General features: G+C 40.3%; 1 protein-coding gene across 1 annotated transcript; it reads left to right on the forward strand.

Annotated features, from left to right (window-relative positions):
- The first annotated feature begins 57 nt into the window (after positions 1-57).
- On the forward strand, positions 58-13282 carry popdc1 (popeye domain cAMP effector 1). Its single transcript, XM_003454853.5, has 8 exons — positions 58-215; positions 3901-4152; positions 5209-5333; positions 6413-6600; positions 6752-6860; positions 7931-8098; positions 8233-8374; positions 10475-13282. Exons 2-8 carry the CDS (start codon positions 3924-3926, stop codon positions 10597-10599), a joined length of 1086 nt encoding a protein of 361 aa, XP_003454901.1. The 5' UTR covers positions 58-215; positions 3901-3923; the 3' UTR covers positions 10600-13282.
- The last annotated feature ends 7039 nt before the right edge of the window (positions 13283-20321 follow it).

Here is a 20321-nt window from a genome sequence, read left to right on the forward strand (position 1 = left end):
TTTTCTTAAGAACTTCTGCTGAAAGATAACCTTTGATCTGTCGCCCCCTGTCGGAACTCTTGGGTACTGCTCTCACCTTGTTCCCATTTTAGCGTTTTCCTGTCAGCTGTGTGGAATGTGAGACGCAGACAGCATCAGAGGCTCCAGCCGATACGGCCGCTTTTCCCTCTCACTCTCACTGCTGTCCAGAGCTCCTCCGGCTGCTCCTCAGATCGGTAAGTGAAGAAGTCCTCACTTTTACGGGCTTTTAAGTTGAACCTAAGAAAATCCAGTGCAGCTGCGCAACTGGACCATATCTATTTTTACATGTGAGCTCTGCGAGTGCTACAGCTGTTGTACAGAAATACTCAGAGCGTAGGCGTCCACATTTACAGTCAGATGTTGATAAAAGAGCTTCGTTACCATGAGCTGTAACGTGTTGTGTAATCTGACTACTGCAGCATAGACTGTATGCGGCGTTAAAAAGACAGAAACATTAAGTCATTCATGATTGTAAATGTATAGCTGTGTATGTATGCGAGTCTTCTTACTCCGATGACAAACATGACGGAGCTCAGCTAGACCCGCCGTCTAGTCACTGTTGCATTCACTAACCCGTTTTGGAGGCACGAGGAGTGTTTCTGTCGTGAACTTTTGCGTTAGTTAATCTAAACTTAGAATCAGTAGAGTGACTTAATGTTGGGCAACTAGGTTTCAAACAAACCAAATTATAAAATAAATGTATGTGTGTATGTGTGTGTATGGGGGGGGGGGGGGGGGGGGTGGTGACAGAAGGATAGCAGGAAGAGGGAAGGCTCCAAAATAGAGTGAAACCTGCTCTGACGTATGGTGTGGATACTGTGGGACCAACTAAAACCACAGGAAGCTGAAGTGGCAGAGGGAAGATAAGATTTATTTTTTGGGAGGGACCAGAAAGGATAAAATTAGAAATGAGTATAGGACAGCATATATGAATAACTAGCAGAGAATAGTTTCACTTTAAAGCAGACTCTGGTCCACTCCACTCTTATTCACCTTTGTTGTCCTGGAGTGAAAATAGACGACAGTTAATTATGCAAGTATTTGAAACCATCTACTTTACTCTCAGATGAAATTTCGAGCTGGAGATTTTGGCAGGTCTTGACATCTAAAAGACCTTTCAGTTCATAGAAGTAATATAAGAATAAAAGCTGTTATTATTATCATTGTCTTTCCTCCTGGTCATTCCCACAGTTTCAATGAGTAACGTTCAAACTAACCTGTAAGAACACTGGTTTGGTTCAGCTCAAGATATTGTCCTCAAATTATTTTTGTAGGGCAAATGTCCACCAGTGTAACTGACATTCTCATTTGGTTTAATGCTACATGAACAATGTTTAGTGGAATGGGAGCAAAATGAGAAGTATTTTGTCTACATGGAGGAAAATGTTCTAGCATTAGTCTGCCTGTGAAGCGCAGCAAACCTCATATTGACGTGCCATCCTGGAGGAACAGGACTAGTGAAAACTATAGTCGGAATATATTTAAAGCCCTTCCTATTTTGGAGCTTGTCTCATTGTTGCCTGCTGTTAATTCCAATCAATAGCGGTTGTTTATAGGGGCGACATGGGCGGTTGCCCAGGGCGGCATCGTGGTGGGGGCGGCATCACGGGCATCTCCAGAAAAGTTGCTCGTACTCATGCTGCCCCGACTGCCAGTGCATATCGGGAATGGCATAGGCACCGATCGGTTTTCTATCGCCCGTTTGCTGGGAGTAAGGGCGCCTCCGTTTGCGAGGTGCGCCTGCTGCCTGCGGCACAGGGAGGAGAGGGTGGGGCGGCGGGGGATTCTCTGGCTGGCTGGAGCAGCATCTAATAACCAACCCGCAAAATAAAACAAAATAAAAACAAACCAACAAACACGAAAACACCAGACATCATGATACAGACTTATAATCTGCGCCGATGTTTTTTCAAAATTCTATAAAGGTGAGCGCGAGAGCCCTCGGTGCGCCTGCGCGCTGCTGAAGTCAAAGTAAACTGTCATCTCCGCTACATACAGTCCAGTATATAGAGAGACGAGACGACGAGGCTCCAGTTACAGCAGTGCAAGTAAACAAACAATAAATATAAGAAGAGTAAGAAAATAAATATACACTTTAGGACGAAGGGTAAAGGGATCAATAACAATTTAAAATTTATAATTCACAGTTTGATGATTTAAAGTCTCACACACAACCTGTCGAAAGGGGAGGGGGGGGGCTGCTTCCAAATAGAGCACATTTAATTCATAATGTTGTAAATCCAATCCCATTATGGATTCATGACTTGAATCCTGGGTTGTCCCAGAAATACACCCTGGACAAAGGAAATCTGTGAACTAAGGTGTAGGTCTGTTAGGTTATGTCGTGGTGATCCTCGGGTTGGGGGATGGGTGTTCAAAAGTGCAAAATTAAAACCAATGGAAGATGGACAAGAAAAGTTCAAAACCATCAGGTCCTCAGTTTAGAAAAAAGAGAAAAGAAGAGGAGGAGAAACGAGCAAAAGATACAGGTAAGCAGATGTGTCATTGGATAATGGCAGGTCATCCTGAACCAATCAGAATCAGAATCAGAATACTTTATTAATCCCTAAGGAAATTATGTGGGTTACAGTTGGTCCAAGAAGAAACTGTAAAACTAGTAACAGTAACAGACTAAACTCCAAACAATGCATTATGTTACAGATTTTACACATTTAAGAAAAAGCACTAATATATACAGATCACTCAATGATAAATATCAAGGATTAACAGAGGTGATTATAAATAAATATCAAGAAATTTGACAAGAATATTACAGATTAGAAAAGAGTGTAACTATAGCAGTGTTTACAGTGTGTTAGATGGAGTTGTACAGGGAGATGGCCACGGGCAGGAATGATTTCCTGTGTCGGTCAGTGGTGCATTGTGGGTAATCTCAGTCTCTCACTGAGCATGCTCCTGTGACTAGCCAGCATGTCATGGAGTGGAGGGGGGGTGTTATCCATGATTGTCCTTATCTTGGACAACATCCGCCTCAGACACCACCCTAACGGAGTCCAGCTCCATCCCCACAACATTACTGGCCTTGTGGATCAGTTTATTTAGTCTGTTGGCATCTGTGACCCTCAACCTGCTGCCCCAGCATGCAACAGCATAGAGGATCGCACTGACCACAACAGAGATACAACAAGATAACATTAATTAGTAGGGATAGTGAAAACTTCTGTTTACGTTTGCTAGCCACTTGGCTTTGATAGTAAACAGTAGACACTGATGTAGCTTACTGAATCTTTTGGACTGTGTTCAGCACAATGTTAATGAGTCATTGTCAATTGTTGATTTGTCCTGTTCTCATTGTCTGATGAATTATAATGGCTGCTTGTAAGCCATTTGCATACTATGCATACTCTCTCTCTCTTCATATATATATATGTGTATGTGTGTGTGTGTGTGTGTTTCTCTGGTTAAATTCAGTATGGTTCCAACAACAGTTTTTACAGTAAAATATGTTTTATATGTATGTACAATCCTTAATATACATATATACACATAAAATATACATATATTTTATGTTGGGGGTGGAGTGGAGGGTACCGGGGGGGGGGGGGGTGTTCGCCCAGGCCACCAAACAGGCTAGGACCGCCACTGATTCCAATAACACCAAAGCAGCTGAAGTTCATTAACAACCCACTTCACTCCCCAGATAAGTTTAGCAGAAGTTTAATTGACTCGATGCTGTACTCTGATTAAAAGTGTTCCTTACATTTTTTGAGAAGTATATTAACATATAAGTACCTTAAAATATTCGAAGCAAAGTACTTGAATAAGTATACATAGTTACTTTTCGTAGCTGTGTAGCATGTTACCTGTATGCTTTGAACAACCATCCTCCCACATTCACTTGTACTCGCTTTACTCCAGTGTCCAAGGTGCCTAGCCAAAGGATGTCCTCCACCCCAGATGTGCCCACCCTCCTGCTCACCACGCTGTCCTCCTTCCCTTCTTCCATCCCGGCCGTCACGTCTACAGATTTAAATGCCACCTCGTGCCAGGAGTGGGAGCGGACCCACCACCTGCTATTCCATGTGGGAAACTTGTCCTTGCTGTTGGGCCTGGCCATCCCGACTACCTTGGCTCTGCACATGATCATGCTGCGTCTCCTCCTGACAGCAGGTCAGTTCACAGCTCGTTCCCGTGATGGGATCCAGAAGTAATGTAGTGGGGAAGATTTAAGGAACATAAAGCTAACACATCGTATGCAGATGCCTATTCTGAGTAAAAGCTGCCCGTGCGTTAGTAAACTTCTACTAGCACAGGCTTATTGACTGTAACGCTGACATTTGAAAGATTTATTGGAAACTGTTCTGCACAAACAGGGGAGACCCTAAAAGGCTGTGACAGTGGAAGATAAAAGCAGGATGGAAAAAGCACTTCCAACATGTTTATCTTTTGCTTGGCAAGAGAATGGAGACAGGAAGCAGCAGGACTTATTGAGACTGTGGTTGTAATGTTGACAGCTCAGTTATTTATGCTGCTATTTTAGAGCAAGTCAAGTTTCAGTCTCTCAGAGACGGAGTAAAATAAGAGTGCTGAAATGTGTAAGGCAGCAGTTTTGGTGGTTTATTATCAAACTGGATCATTATGGTATTATGGTAATCATTATGTAACACTGTAAAACAAAACTGAGTAAATGCATTAATAAGACATTCATGTATCTATCCAGGTGTTATACAAATCAGAGAAGCACATTTCTAAATAGTTGTCATGATGTCTAAAATCAAAATATGTGAATGCAATGATTATGAATTTGTGAGCAATACAAAAGTAAAGTTTTGGACAATATTCCCATATATGAGCTTAAAAACAGATCACTGTGTGGGCTCAGCGTTGTCCCGTAAGTTTCCCATAGAGCGATTTATTTTAAATTTATTACATTATTTTTGGAACAATTAAACTTGTTTGTCTTACTGCCCAAAGCTTTATTGTTGCATTGCTGGTAAATTCAGATTCTGAAGTTCCAAATGTGCAAAAAATAAGTGAACAGAAGAAATTAATTGGGAGAAATTATAAATGAATGATGGGGTGGCTGAAGACTTTTGCACAGTAGTGTACATTAAAGTAATTCCTGATATTACAACCATACCAGATAATTTCTCCAAAATAAGATGAAGTGTTGCGTAAGCATGGTGTGTAATTACGTGCAGTGTGTAAGTCAGGTTGTCCTTGCAGGATGTGGTTTATTCATCGCGTGGGCCACGCTGTTCAGGTGCAACATGGATCTAATGGTTTGGAACGTGGTCTTCCTGGTGATCAACTTCGTACACCTTTTCTACCTTTTGTATAAACGCAGGCCGGTGAGTTCAGCATCAACATCACTCACATTATACAAGATCATTTCTATGTAGGCCGCCCCTGTGTGCTCATCAGAGGAGCAGTGTGTTTATCTTGGAGTTTCTAGCTAATAAATATGGGTTCAGTTCTGTTTCATGGTAACACAATCAGACTATGTCTGCAGCAGCACACACCTACACTTTGGAGAAACAGGAGGAGGAGCAATAAAGTGCAGCTGTAGTTGAGTCATGCTCTACTTTTCATCAGAGAATTAAAGCCTTTCATTCATTAAAGTTCAAAAAACATTTTTATAACTTTCATAAAAAACATTTTCTCTCAAGTTAGTTTGCTTGTCTTAATAAGCGACTTAACATAAAAGAACTATTTTTTATTTATTTCATCCTTTAATTAACCAGGAAAGTACGATTAGGAATAAAGCTATTTTCATAGTGTCAGCAGAATCAAGTCAGGAATTAGAGTTTTTCCTTTGGACAGAAGAGACGAGGCATTTCTCACTTCCCTCATTTGTGCCGCTAAAGTGTGTTTCTGAAATATATCTGGAGGACAAATTACAGCTGTTTTGGAAACTTGCCAGAGGTGTTTTTGTCTTCAGTGCAAAAGAGACACGACTGGAGTGTACTGACTGTGGCAGGAACAGAATCATCCTGTTTATTCAGACGCTGGTTCCATTTTCTTAAATGATTAAAATCTCTGTGTGTGAGGGTTTTTTAAACATACTTTTTTTTGTGACTATTTGCTCTTTATTCTCTTTATTTGTAGTACAAAAGTTTAAAAATGTATCCAAACAAAGTAGCTAAACAATGCCCCATTTAAGAACAATATGCATCATATTATTGGTTCATTAACTCGGTTATTGCTGCATCGTTTCAGCTACAGATGATATTCGATTTATGTACAGATGAGTATATGACTATTATATTTTGAATTCATATAATTCATATATACTTGTTATTTTCTATACTATAATTTAAAAATGGCTCATGTCATTGTCCAAACTAGGCCTGTGCTTCGGTACACTGGGCTACACTGACTGTGGATGAATGCTCACTTCAGAATAACCGTCTCCAACTGTTGCTATCAGATTAAGATTGACAGGGAGTTGCGGTCAGTCTACAAGAGGATGTTTGAGCCTCTGCATGTGCAGCAGGCTTTGTTCCAGCGACTCACGGGACAGTTCTGCACCATTCAGACGCTGAAGAAAGGCCAGGCCTACGCTGCTGAGGACAAGACGTCTGTAGACGAACGCCTCAGCATTCTGCTCAGAGGAAAGTATGTGCTGTTTGTTTCCCTAATGAAAGTCACATAGGTCTGACTAATACACACGGTTAAGGGAATTATTTTAACACCACAGGCTTCAACACTGTGCTTTTCTGATTTAGTTGGTCAGAATTTTGAATTTTAGTTTTTTTGTGTGTGATAGGATGAAAGTTTCATACCGAGGCCATTTTCTCCACAACATCTACACCAACTCATTCATTGACTCTCCAGAGTTCAGGTCCACTGAGATGCACCGAGGAGAGAAGTTTCAGGTAAATTCACTTGCATGAAAGCTTAGATCTGACATAAAAGATGGACATAGTTTGCAGGTCTGAAAGATACAGCCGATGCTACGTGTTTCAGTGGGTGCAGGGGAGGTCTGACTATGCAGATTCAAATAAAGATTTAAGGAGGTCAAATTTCTTTAAACACAGCTCTGGAATATCATAAAGTTTCACATGCATTGTAATTCACTGTAGTATATTTTTGAAGTACTTATAATAGCAATAAAAAATAATAATAATAATTGTATTATATGTCTGTATCTAGGCAACAAGTGGACGTCAGGCAGAATAATACTATATAGTAAAGTATTTCAGCAATGTTTGTTATTAATTTTCACAATGAATTGGAGGGTACTACTACTAATAATAATAGTAAAATAAATGTTCTTTTGCATTCAGAAATAACAAAGAGTTTTTGAGAAAGTTGTCTTAAAATAAAGCGCTTAATTCAAAAAGTTATGAAAAGATATAATTTGACTTTCCCTTCTTCTTTTTTCCTAACTACACGTCACATGTAAGCAGTCTCAACAAATCCATCCATTCGCTTCCACTTATCCTTTTCAGGGTCGCGGGGGGCGCTGGAGCCTATCCCAGCTGTCATGGGGCGAGAGGCGGGGTACACCCTGGACAGGTCGCCAGTCTGTCGCAGGGCCAACACTCAGAGACAGACAACCAGTCGCACTCACATTCACTCCCGCATTCACACCTATGGGCAATTTAGAGTTTCCAATTAACTGCATGTCTTTGGACGGTGGGAGGAAGCCAGAGTACCCGGGGAGAACATGCATGCCTGATGGTGGAATTGAACTCAGGACCTTTTTGCTTTAATATTTGCCCCTCGACTTTAAATCCTCTGAGGTCTCTGAGCGTTCCCTTATTCATCTCCTTACAGACTTCTGTTCATCTATAGACACGCAGAGACCGGCACAGTGTCTCAGTCAATCTGTAGATAGAAGACGAGAACAAACAGGCCCGAGAAAACCATGAAACAAAGCATATAAAAATATATATCCCTACCTTTTGACACCTTAACACTTGTTAATGTGTTTGATTGACAGGTGACCATCATGGCAGAAGAGAACTGTAAGTTCCTGTGTTGGTCTCGAGAGAGACTTACCTATTTCCTGGAGTCAGACACTTTCCTTAATGAGGTTTTCAGGTTCCTCATCGGCAAAGATATCACCAACAAACTGTACTCTCTGAATGATCCCACACTCAGTGACAAGGTGGGTCCCGCTGGTGTCGGTTTATTGGAGCACGAGCATCTTGTTTATTGTAACAGGCATTAACATCGTGCTTTATGACAGCTGTAAGAGTGCTCACTGTCCTGATGAGGATGTTGGTCATGGATATGTTTTAGGCTGTGAAGAAAATGGACCGACAGCCTAGCCTGTGCTCCCAGTTGTCTATGACGCAGATGAGAAACAGCATGGCGAGCACCAGCGACACCGATGATGTTCTCAACCAGATCCTACGAGGTGGATCTGCTGGATCATCACTCCGTGAGTCTTAATGGGATATTTACTCTGTCACTGCAGCATGTACTACACAGGGATCCACAGCTCTGCCAGTGTTCCCAGCAACTCAAACGAGTCAGAAATGTGGGGTTCTCTCAGTTCCTCCATAAATATTCAGTGATGTTGAGGTTTATCTTTGGGGGCGACCGTGGCACAGGGGATTGGGAAGTTCATCTGTAACCGGAAGGTTGCCGGTTCGATCCCCCTGCTCTCTCTGTCCTGGTTGTTGTGTCCTTGGGCAAGACACTTTACCCTACCATCAGAGGGGCCGATGGCAGCCTCGCTTCTGTCAGTCTGCCCCAGGGCAGCTGTGGCTCCAACTGTAGCTTGCCTCCACCAGTGTGTGAATGAATAGTGGAATTGTAAAGCGCTTTGGGTGCCTAGAAAAGCTATAGAAATGCAATCCATTATTATCTTTGAACTTCTGCATGTTGCCTCCTCGCAGGCTGTTCACACGCACACATTTATATTTCTAAAGGTGCTGCTGAGATGAAATTCTCACCAGATGTTGGTAACAATCCATTCAATCCACACGTGAAAATTAAAATATGTATAACAGTGAGAAACGACACAGGGAACATGTATTGAACACACGAACACAGTGAGGTGCAAATAGTCATGCCACCAGCTGAAATCTGAAATCCTGGCTCAGCTGCAGAGGAGGGCTGGTGCAGTGGATTTGAGGGGAGGCTATGGCCATCTTGGGTGGCATGCAGACCCTGGTCCACGAAACACTGGTTTGACTCGAGACGTTGTTGGACGCAGAGTGGATGGAAATTAAGTGCATGCATGGGGATAGTCACAAATATCCCACAGTGCCAGTGGAAATAACAGATGGGGTAAAACACATAGACTCGAGGCTGTGGGTGGCTCGCACCAGACACAGCCCCTAATTCTGGGAACAGACTGCCCCGTGTTCGACAAGTTAATGGGGCATTGTGAAGAGGTGCGCTCACAACCTGTAGGGACATGTGATGTTTGTGCTGCGCTCAGTGGTGATGCAAAATCGTCTAACACTGACTCTCATTATGCTGATTCTACTGGTAGGGCAGATTGTGTGCTAGTTTGAGCCATTAATGGGGGTCCTGTTTGAACACATTGGCATGGACCCCATCATGGCATCATGGCATGGCCATTTCAGTGCACAGGATATCGCTTTCATAAGTTCATTCATGAGGACGAATGGAATTGGGATAGCTGGCTGGAGCCTGTGTTGTTGGCACTTCAGGAGGTGCCCTAGGCATCCATGAGTTGCTGTTTAGCAGGAAGCTGTAGGGGCTGTTGGACCTTAAAGAAAACCGGGAGGAAGGTCCAAGCCCGGGTAAGAGTGAAACTCTGACGTTCCTGATGTTCCTTGTAGCACACCTGTGCATCAGCACACCTGAGGCAGGCGGGGCTCACAGCCAACCTGAAGAAGTATGCGGTTGGATGGAGGGAGGGAGGGACAGTATCTGGGGTCCCACTTGGGATGGTTGTTACCAACATCTGGTGAATTTTATGTCAATAACACCTTTAGAAATATATTTACTTCAAAAATTGGTGACATGTTCAAAACTTACTTTACTCGCTGTATATGATAAACAGTTCTTCTGTAGTGCTAGCTAAATGCTGTACACACCCTTAATTTAATTGATCTGTGCAGCATGAATGCATAAAGATGAGAAGGGGGAAAAGGATGCATTGTAGGATTGTAGGATGACATTAAGTAGCAAATATTATGCTGTTGGCTGGAAGCAACGCAAGGGAATAACATAACGGTGAAGGAAGGTACACACAGGTGGACTATCTTATGCAGCGAATGCAATCTGAAAGGTAAACTGCATGGTGGGGTCAGCAGAGAATTCATTTCATTCACTTTTGTCATATAGCACCAAATCACAACAACATTTGCCTCAATGCACTTTATATTGTAAGGTAACGACCAAGGAGGGGCGCCCAGCTGCAGTGGATGATACAGGACAAAGACACCCTGTGGAAGAGAGATTAATAATGACTAATGATCAAATACAGAGTGCTGTATATGCTCAGACTTCAGATTGTTTAGCCAGAATGTTTTCATATTTTTGTCATTTTGTGTTTTTTTAGAGATTTCACCCGGCACCAAAGCCTCCTCAAAAATGAAGCCTATAGAAGAAGGCATGGAGGATGATGTGTTTGAAGAATCTGCTTCGTCTGACCACATGCCCAACACTTCCACTGAGAATGTGTAGCCAGCAGTGGTCACAGGGGCATGCTATGAAGTCCAACACAGCGGACACAACTTTCCTTGTGTTAGCTTGAAGGACCCAGTCAGACATGATGGGTATTATGACGGTGGTTGTCAACTTTCTTATGTTTCCTCACATAAAAATGTGCATTTCATGTGTCATATGTCTTTTGCACAGAATCATCCCTGTGACCGCAACATACTAATTAGGAGATGTTATCAGAGAAGAATCTTTAAAAAGCTTCAAAAATAAAACTAAAATGTAATATCCTTGCAAATAGGACCAAAGTTAATGCTGCAAAAATCTTTAATACAGTGATTTAGCACAAAGTAAACATTTTTAATTGAGGTAATATATTTATTTTACCACTGAGTTTAAACATTAAAGGTTCAAAAGCCTAATAAAGGCTATGGGAGCAATTCAAGCAGTGTAAAGGAGACAAGTAAGTAAATCCCAAAAGGTTCATTCTGTTCTCACTGAAAATATCCAGATGGACAGAATCAACCTTTGAAGTATAAAAACATTTATATATTTTCTGCATCACCAACTGAATACATGCAATTTGCTGTGACAATGCACTGCTGTGGCAATTCATTTGTGATGTTAGTAAGGTACAACTTAACAAATTTCTCATATAAAATTTACTCTCCCAGCAAAGAATCATTTGAAAGAATCCTTTTAAGAATCAGTCAAACATGGTACTAATTTTAATCTGAAACTCTAAACCACAGAGTTTACAAAGAGAGCCACTGTCATGATGCAAACCTCTGTCTTTAAGCCCAACATAGCTCACCAACCCTTAATCTTGCTTCATAGTACATCACTCAGATCCATATTCTATAGATATGTTTAGCACACTAACTGGGTTAGCTGCAGCTCAGGAGGCGGAGCAGATGGTCTATAGTTGGCTGGTTTGATCCCTGGCTTATCTCCAGTCTGCACGCCGAAGTTTCCTTAGGCACGATACAAAACCCAGAGTTGCTCTCTGATGCACTCATCAGAATATGAATGTGTGAGATGTTAGATAGAAAGCACTTAGGCATAGAAGAAGGTCTTGCATGAATGGGTGTGAATACATGAATGAGGCATGTTGTATTGACTTTGAGTGCTCAAGTAGAAACGTGCTGTTCATTTACCATCAGTACACATTTTTCTATTTTCTATTGTCTCAGACCTGAACAAACAGCAACAAAGTTGATACATTATGCCATATTACACTATAATGTTCTTAGTTCTTACTACAAATGTTTGATTTGGAGTTCACCGTGTATTAAATGTATGTGATCACATGTATGAACAATGCATCCAGAAGGTATTCAGAGCATGTCACTAGTTCCATATCCTGTCATGTTACGGTGCTTTTTCACCCTAAAACCCTACACACAATACCCCACAGTGACAAAGGGGAAAATGTTTGCTTGAAAATGTATTTAAAAAAACAAAAACTAAATACTACATGTGCATAGGTTTTCATAGTTTTCACAGTCAGACCTGAGCTAAGGAGGATCCTGTTTCCGCTGAGTATCTGTCACATGTTTCTACAACTTTATTGACTGTCGTAAATTCAGTTTATTGGACATGATTTGAAAAGGTATGCACCTGTCTGTATGAGCTCCCCTAGTTGACAGTTTATATTAAAGCACAAACCAGTCCAGGAGTCTAAGAAGTTGCCTGTAGACTTCCAAGACAGGATTGTAATTGAGGCCCAGATCGGGCGAAGGGTACATTTCTGTAGCATTGAAGGTGCCATTGAACAAATGTCGGACCTTTTTTTTTATTTTAAATTCACTTGTTTTCTGTTTAGTCATGCATTTTTAAATTAAATACTCTGAGGATATCCACGCAAGCTCTGGTGTAGAAATGGCTGTAATAATACTGCAAAGATCCGTTCTCTGATTCACTGATAGTGAAGAAACACTCAGTGCATCATGGGAAGCAGCAGCCTATTGCAGTGACACTGAGGATTCAGGGTCACCTGATCCAGCCCTAACTGTGTCATCAAAAAGGAAAGTGTGCTTTAAGTCTGCTCTTTTGGGGTAATACGGTACTAAGAGTTCATTAAGATTTGATCCCTTTTTGAAATGATTAAACTATTTTCAGGATTTAAACCCTTTAAATGTCAGTTTAAACATTTGAGTTACTAAATAATTACTGAAAAAACTAACAGAAAACTGCTTTTTTCCATATAATAAATAGTATGGGGTGATTAGAGTCTTGGACATTTCAAAGATCAGCAACAAAACTGATTTTAATGCATTTTCTTTCTTTAGTATGTGTAGTGCCAGATACTCCCTAAAAAGTTCACCTCAACTAAAACCACATTTTTAATCTCTGTGCCATTGCAGTGTAAAACAGAAGTATTGATTCCTTACTGGAGGGATGGATTTTGTCATTTAAGTTATTTAAAAAGTTACAGAATTACTGAATCTAACACAGAGCATGAAGTTTATACAGTGGTTCAAACTTCATCCTGCTTTACGCCTCCTTGTTTGTAGCAGACTAAGTATATATGATGGATGAAAGTGGAGTTAAAGGCGGAGGATGAAGGAGATGTTGTGAGTTGATGATGATGATGACAAAATGTCAGTCTATTGGAAGTGCAAAATACTACAGACCCCTGGCCCCACCAAAACATTCAGCTTAAGTGGAAACCCTATACAGTGAAATAAATGCAGTTCAAAATACACATAATATGCTTGAATACAATTTTACCTTGTGCACTACATCCCTTTTCTTCAAGGCCAGTGTACGATGTACAGTTAGACCTCAATTAACCTTCAAATCCAAGTGTATACAGATGCTGTACTGACAGTACTGAAAAGAATTTTAAAAAACTGGGGTGAAGTTCATACAATGACTATCTAAGTTGCATGTAGTCTAAGGAGCCTGGAATGAAAAGCGTCTGGACTTCTTTAAGTTTCTTGAAGACGTTTCATCCAAGAAGCTTCTTCAGCGCTCAGAGCAACTGGTGGAGAATTCCAGATTTTAAGCCCTGTGGGAGTGTCAAGCAGCTTAAATCACATCAGATAAGATGCACAGAAAACACAGTCAGACACCAACACGGGAGACAAAGGGGACAATATTGTCATTCCTCATGAAGCAGGTTTATCAGAGAAGTCTTCTCCAAGCACAACATCCCAGTGTACCCAGCCAAACACTCAGACTGGTTCATCCCAAAGACAAACAGTGTGGCTCAGACCTCTACGTTGGACCAAACAGCCACTTCATAAACGCATGGCAGAACATAGAAGAGCCACCTCCACGGGACAAGACTCAGCAGTCCATCTGCATCTAAAGGTCAAAGGTCACTCTTTCAAGGATGCCAGTGTTCACATGTTGGACAGAGAGGACAGATGGTTTGAAAGAGGATTGAAAGAAGCCATCTATGTCCACTGTGAACGACCATCTTTGAACAGAGGGCGGGGCTTACCACACCAACTGTCTGCCATCTATAATCCAGTTTTGAGATCAATAGATACTCAACATTTGATTGTTCAGCATTTAGATTATGCTTCATAACCAGATGACTGACTGTCCTCGGGAAGAGCATCCAGTGTAAAAATCTTCCAAATCAAGCACGCGGCGCAATCCCTCGTCACCAGGGAGAAACTAAAAGCTGTCTGATTTTTCTCTTTTTGGTCTTCTTCCCCAGAGGCAGCACTGCTCTGTATGCAGGGCATGGAGGTTTTCAAGCTGCGGTACAGCATTATATTTATTTGCAAAGATAATCAAGGATATACTGACCAGCAACACTGATGACAGGATCCAAGTTAAAGCCGTTCAGGGTGATCTTTACCATCTGTTCCTCTTTAATCTTTTTTTTTCTACTCAAGTTCAAACTATCCTGTAAATGACAACTGACTGCTGCCATGGGGTGGCTGTGGCTCAGGTGGTCGAGCAGATCAGCTACTGATTGGAAGGTTGGTGATTCGATTCCTGGCTCCCCCAGTCTGCATGCCAAATATCCTTGGGCAAGATATTAACCCCTAATTGCCCTCCGATGCGTTCATCGGAGTGTGACTGTGTGTGAGTGTTTATTAGTTGTGCTTGTATGAATGATGCATGTTGTATAGAGCGCTTTGAGTACTCTGGGAGAGCACACATTTACCATGTGATGTCACAGTGCAAGTACTTTGTAAAAGGCCTTACACTGATGTGGATGCAGAAATATGAATCTAGTTTATTAACAATCAACTGATGACTTTTGATTATTGATGTACTTGCGTTTACTGCATAATTACAAATATTTGTAATCAGATTTCCACAATATGCTGCTGGTTTTTAGCGTGTTTCAGATTAGCAAAATAAAAGCAGGGCTGTGAAAATTTGGTCACTTATGCAAGAATTGAAGAAAAAAGAAGTTTGAATCTAATATAATCCAAATTTCTTTTGTTAGCCTGTTAAAAATGTTTGTCTTTAATATTTTTAGACTGGCTTTTATTCAAACATTGATAAATAACAAGGAAATAAGCTGTCTTCTGTTCCTTTCACCGTTTTTGAGTACTATGATTAAATGTGTAGTCACCTGTAAAAGGAATAATCACGAAGTTTAAGTGTTAAATCTGCACAGTCTGCAAAGATAAAGAGAATAATTAAGAAGAGACGGTAACTCACCATTCTCCTGGCCTGCAGTGCTGTTAAAAAGACCATTTCAGACCTGTTAAATGATACCACATTTTTTAGATCATCAGGACAATTGGACTTCACACAAAAAATGAACATGCCATGATCCTCCTACCTTTGGCTTCAGGTGAGGGAGGGCAACAGCTGTTTCTCATTTGTTCGAGGTTGGGCCCACTGCAGGTGAAACCCTCAGTCATGGGTCTCATCGTGTCATTACATATAAAGTGGCTGCGTTGTGTCCAGCTGTCTCTGGCTCAGTGATTAAACAAATACAAAAAGTTGACATTTTTTTGTCTAAAAAGTGACTTTTTTGTTCAAAGTGACAACAACACAGAATTATGAATTACTGTTCCATATGTCTGAAACAACTAATAATCATATTATTGTTAATTAACCCTCTGGGTTTGTTCAAAATCACCACCCTTTCAGCTTGTTGGTGGCCAAAAGTGGCCACCAACAGATTGGGTCTGTAATTTTTATTATTTTTATGTTTTTTGTGTTTTTTTCTGCATAAAGCTTTTAACTAACTTCAGTTCTTTTCATAAATATAAAATAGTTATTACTTTTTAAATTTTTAACCCTTTAAACACCAGTTTGTTTGTCCACTGCACTAGCTGGAAGACAACCTCAAATCACACAATTTTATATATTTGCAGTGCTACTGGAATTTCTTGTATTATTAATAGTAGAGTCAGGGACATGTAATTGATTCACATCAACATTGATTAGTGATGGGTCCTGCAACACTGACGCACCGAGGCATGTATCAAGCTCACAGAGCGAAGCCTGTATCGGTGCGTGTGTCGCTTTAAGAAAAAGTCACGTGATCGATCCAGCTGCTGTATGGCTCATTGCCAACGCGCCAAACTGTGTTTAAAAGGTACCGCATCCGCACCTGTCAACGGAATGAGTCGCCACCAAAAAAAACAAATTACTCTCGCAAAGATAAAAAAAAAAAAAAAATACACATCTCTCCATAACAAAATGGAGCCCAAAAGAAAAGTTTCTGCTGTGTGGGATCATTTCGATCTTTTAACTGCAAATAATGTAACTGTTTGTCTGTCTTTGTTTCAGTGTGATCTATCAGAATAGGAAAAACAGCAATGTGACCTGCAGTGTAAATTATTTATTTCATTTTATGCAGGTTAAATGTCGCATCTGTTCTGCTTTCTTACACAAACAAAAGCACCTCCTCAGTGTTTAGGCATTACAGAGCCAAACATGAAAATGAGGAGACAAACACACCGAGAATGAACACAGGTCAGCCTATATAGACACTGAGCAGCATTATCATCATTTTTTTTCATTAATATGTGTTTTATTATTTTGAAATCAAGCATCTAGGAAAACTGTTCTGGACCAGACAGTCCTGATTTTTTTTTTATAAAGGATTAACAACCCCTTAGTATTGTGGAGAGTGTCGGAGAGAAACATTCCAAGATCAGAGGATCCTTTAACGTACTGGGGGAATAGGAAGACATCTTATCCCAACCTTTTCCACCTGGCTTTACAGTTTTTGTGTACCCCAGCTTCATCTGTGCCTGTGAGCGTGTTTTCCAAAGCTGAGGAAATGGTGTCAAAACAACGCAATGGACTGAATGCAAAAACATTGGATAAACTTATTTTTCTGAATAGAAATGTATAATAAACTCTGAGTCAATTACATTTAAATGGGTAATGTTACATTCACAATACCTTCATTTTAATTTTCACTTAATGTCATTCACACTATATTTTAAAGATGTCTACAATATTTGGCAATGTAAACAATGTAAAATGATTCCATGGAAAGTACAATATCTTACAGTGTATACAAGTACGACTAGGTCATTGAATCAGTGTCTGTTGTGAGTCTCAAGTAAGTTGCCTGCAATGATATTTAAGGTCCAGCAGGTGACAGGATGGAGCAAAACAGCAACACTGTGTTGACACAGTATCGATACAGTTTGGGGAATGTGCTGAAACGCCTCACGAGGCCTCATCTACCCATCAATAACATTGATTATAATGCATTGTTATTTTTGTGCAGGGAGAGCAAAAACATAAAAACTCCCTCTCAGCTTGTTCGTGGCCAAAAATGGCCACCCCCTGTTTACTTTTACAAAATGCTATAAAATTAACATACATTAAAAAAAACTTCCACTTTCATTGACTTTATTTTTTAAATTGGCATCAGTGCTGTTCATAACATTCAAAATTTCATTCAAATTCAGAATTTTAACCCTTTAAATACCAGTTAGATCACATAATTTTAATGATTTACAAAGGGATAAAAGCATAAAATCTCTATTTTTTTTCTAAATAATACATGCAAACTGATTTATTTTCTAACCATGATGGAGGTTAGATGCATAGCAATAATTAAAAGTATCAATGAGTTTTATGCATCTTTGTTTTTTTGTGCAGTGACAGAAAAACAAAAAAACTCCCTCTCAGCTTGTTCGTGGCCAAAAATGGCCACCCCCTGTTTACGCTTACAAAATGCTATAAAATTCATATATATTAAAACATTTTTCTACTTTCATTGACTTGACTCGTTAAATTAGCACCAGTCCTAGTCATGAAAACCAAAATATAATTCAAATTCAGAAATTATACGCTTTGAATACAGTCAGATTACGTATTATTACTAAATTTTTTTGGGAAAAGAGCAATAAAGTTCACATTTTTTCAGCATATGAATTCAATTCAATTCAATTCAATTTTATTTATATAGCGCCAAATCACAACAAAAGTCGCCTCAAGGCGCTTTATATTGTAAAGTAGATCGCACAATAATAAATACAGAGAAAAACCCAACAATCATATGACCCCTTATGAGCAAGCACTTTGGCGACAGTGAGAAGGAAAAACTCCCTTTTAACAGGAAGAAACCTCCAGCAGAACCAGGCTCAGGGAGGGGCGGGGCCATCTGCTGTGATTGGTTGGGGTGAGAGAAGGAAAACAGGATAAAGACATGCTGTGGAAGAGAGACAGAGATTAATAACAGATATGATTCGATGCAGAGAGGTCTATTAACACATAGGGAGTGAGAAAGGTGACTGGAAAGGAAAAACTCAATGCATCATGGGAATCCCCGGCAGCCTACGTCTATTGCAGCATAACTAAGGGAGGATTCAGGGTCACCTGGTCCAGTCCTAACTATATGCTTTAGCAAAAAGGAAAGTTTGAAGCCTAATCTTGAAAGTAGAGATAGTGTCTGTCTCCTGAATCCAAACTGGAAGCTGGTTCCACAGAAGAGGGGCCTGAAAACTGAAGGCTCTGCCTCCCATTCTACTTTTAAATACTCTAGGAACAACAAGTAGGCCTGCAGTGCGAGAGCGAAGTGCTCTAATAGGGTGATATGGTACTACAAGGTCATTAAGATAAGATGGGGCCTGATTATTTAAGACCTTGTATGTGAGGAGCAGGATTTTGAATTCAATTCTGGATTTAACAGGAAGCCAATGAAGGGAAGCCAAAACAGGAGAAATCTGCTCTCTCTTTCTAGTCCCTGTCAGGACTCTTGCTGCAGCATTTTGGATTAGCTGAAGACTTTTCAGGGAGTTTTTAGGACATCCTGATAATAAAGAATTACAGTAGTCCAGCCTGGAAGTAATAAATGCATGAACTAGTTTTTCAGCGTCACTCTGAGACAGGATATTTCTAACTTTAGAGATGTTGCACAAATGGAAGAAAGCAGTCTTACATATTTGTTTAATATGTGCATTGAAGGACATGTCCTGGTCAAAAATGACTCCAAGGTTCCTCACAGTGTTACTGGAGGCCAAGGTAATGCCATCCAGAGTAAGAATCTGCTTAGATACCATATTTCTAAGATTTTCAGGGCCGAGTACAATAACCTCAGTTTGATCTGAATTAAGAAGCAGAAAGTTAGCGGCCATCCAGGTCTTTATGTCTTTAAGACATTCCTGCAGTTTAACTAATTGGTGTGTGTTACCTGGCTTCATGGATAGATAGAGCTGGGTGTCATCTGCATAGCAGTGAAAATGTATGCTATGTCTTCTAATGATGCTGCCTAAGGGAAGCATGTATAATGTAAACAGAATTGGTCCTAGCACTGAACCCTGTGGAACTCCATAATTGACCTTAGTGTGTGAAGAGGACTCTCCATTTACATGTACAAATTGGAGTCTATTAGATAGATATGATACAAACCACTGCAGTGCAGTACCTGTAATACCTACAGCATGTTCTAATCGCTCTAATAGGATATTATGGTCAACAGTATCGAACGCTGCACTGAGGTCTAGCAGGACAAGCACAGAGATGAGTCCACTGTCAGAGGCCATAAGAAGATCATTTGTAACCTTCACTAAAGCTGTTTCTGTGCTGTGATGAGCTCTGAAACCTGACTGAAACTCTTCAAATAAGCCATTCCTCTGCAGATGATCTGTTAGCTGTTTGACAACTACTCTTTCAAGGATGTTTGATATGAAAGGAAGGTTGGAGATTGGCCTATAATTAGCTAAGACAGCTGGGTCTAGAGATGCTTTTTAAGTAAAGGTTTAACTACAGCCAGCTTGAAGGCCTGTGGTACATAGCCGATTATTAGAGATAGGTTGATCATATTTAAGATTGAAGAATTAATTAATGGCAGGACTTCTTTGAGCAGTTTTGTAGGAATGGGGTCTAAAAGACACGTTGATGGTTTGGAGGAAGTAATTATTGAAGTTAACTCAGAAAGATCAATTGGAGAAAAAGAGTCTAACTTAACATCAATGGTACTAAAAGTAGCTGTAGATAATATTACATCTGTGGGATGATTATTGATAATTTTTTCTCTAATGATAAGAATTTTATTTGTGAAGAAGTTCATGAAGTCATTACTAGTTAACGTTAAAGGGATTGTTGGCTCAGTAGAGCTCTGACTGTTTGTCAGCCTGGCTACAGTGCTGAAGAGAAACCTGGGGTTGTTCTTATTTTCTTCAATCAGTGATGAATAGTAAGATGTTCTGGCTTTGCGGAGGGCTTTCTTATAAAGCAGCAAACTATTTCTCCAGGCTAAATGATGATCCTCTAAATTTGTGACACGCCATTTCCTCTCCAGCTTACGAGTTATCTGCTTTAGGCTACGTGTTTGAGAATTATACCACGGAGTC

This window comes from Oreochromis niloticus, linkage group LG11 (genome assembly GCF_001858045.2).
Source record: "Oreochromis niloticus isolate F11D_XX linkage group LG11, O_niloticus_UMD_NMBU, whole genome shotgun sequence".
NCBI classification, from domain to species: Eukaryota; Metazoa; Chordata; class Actinopteri; order Cichliformes; family Cichlidae; genus Oreochromis; species Oreochromis niloticus.

Bases quoted from the DNA above. Each gene is read 5' to 3' on its own strand.
- popdc1 (XM_003454853.5), top strand. From the start codon at position 3,924: ATGTCCTCCACCCCAGATGTGCCCACCCTCCTGCTCACCACGCTGTCC. The intron at 6,601-6,751 runs GTATGTGCTGTT...TGTGTGTGATAG, and splicing joins AGCATTCTGCTCAGAGGAAA to GATGAAAGTTTCATACCGAG. The intron at 6,861-7,930 runs GTAAATTCACTT...TTTGATTGACAG, and splicing joins ACCGAGGAGAGAAGTTTCAG to GTGACCATCATGGCAGAAGA.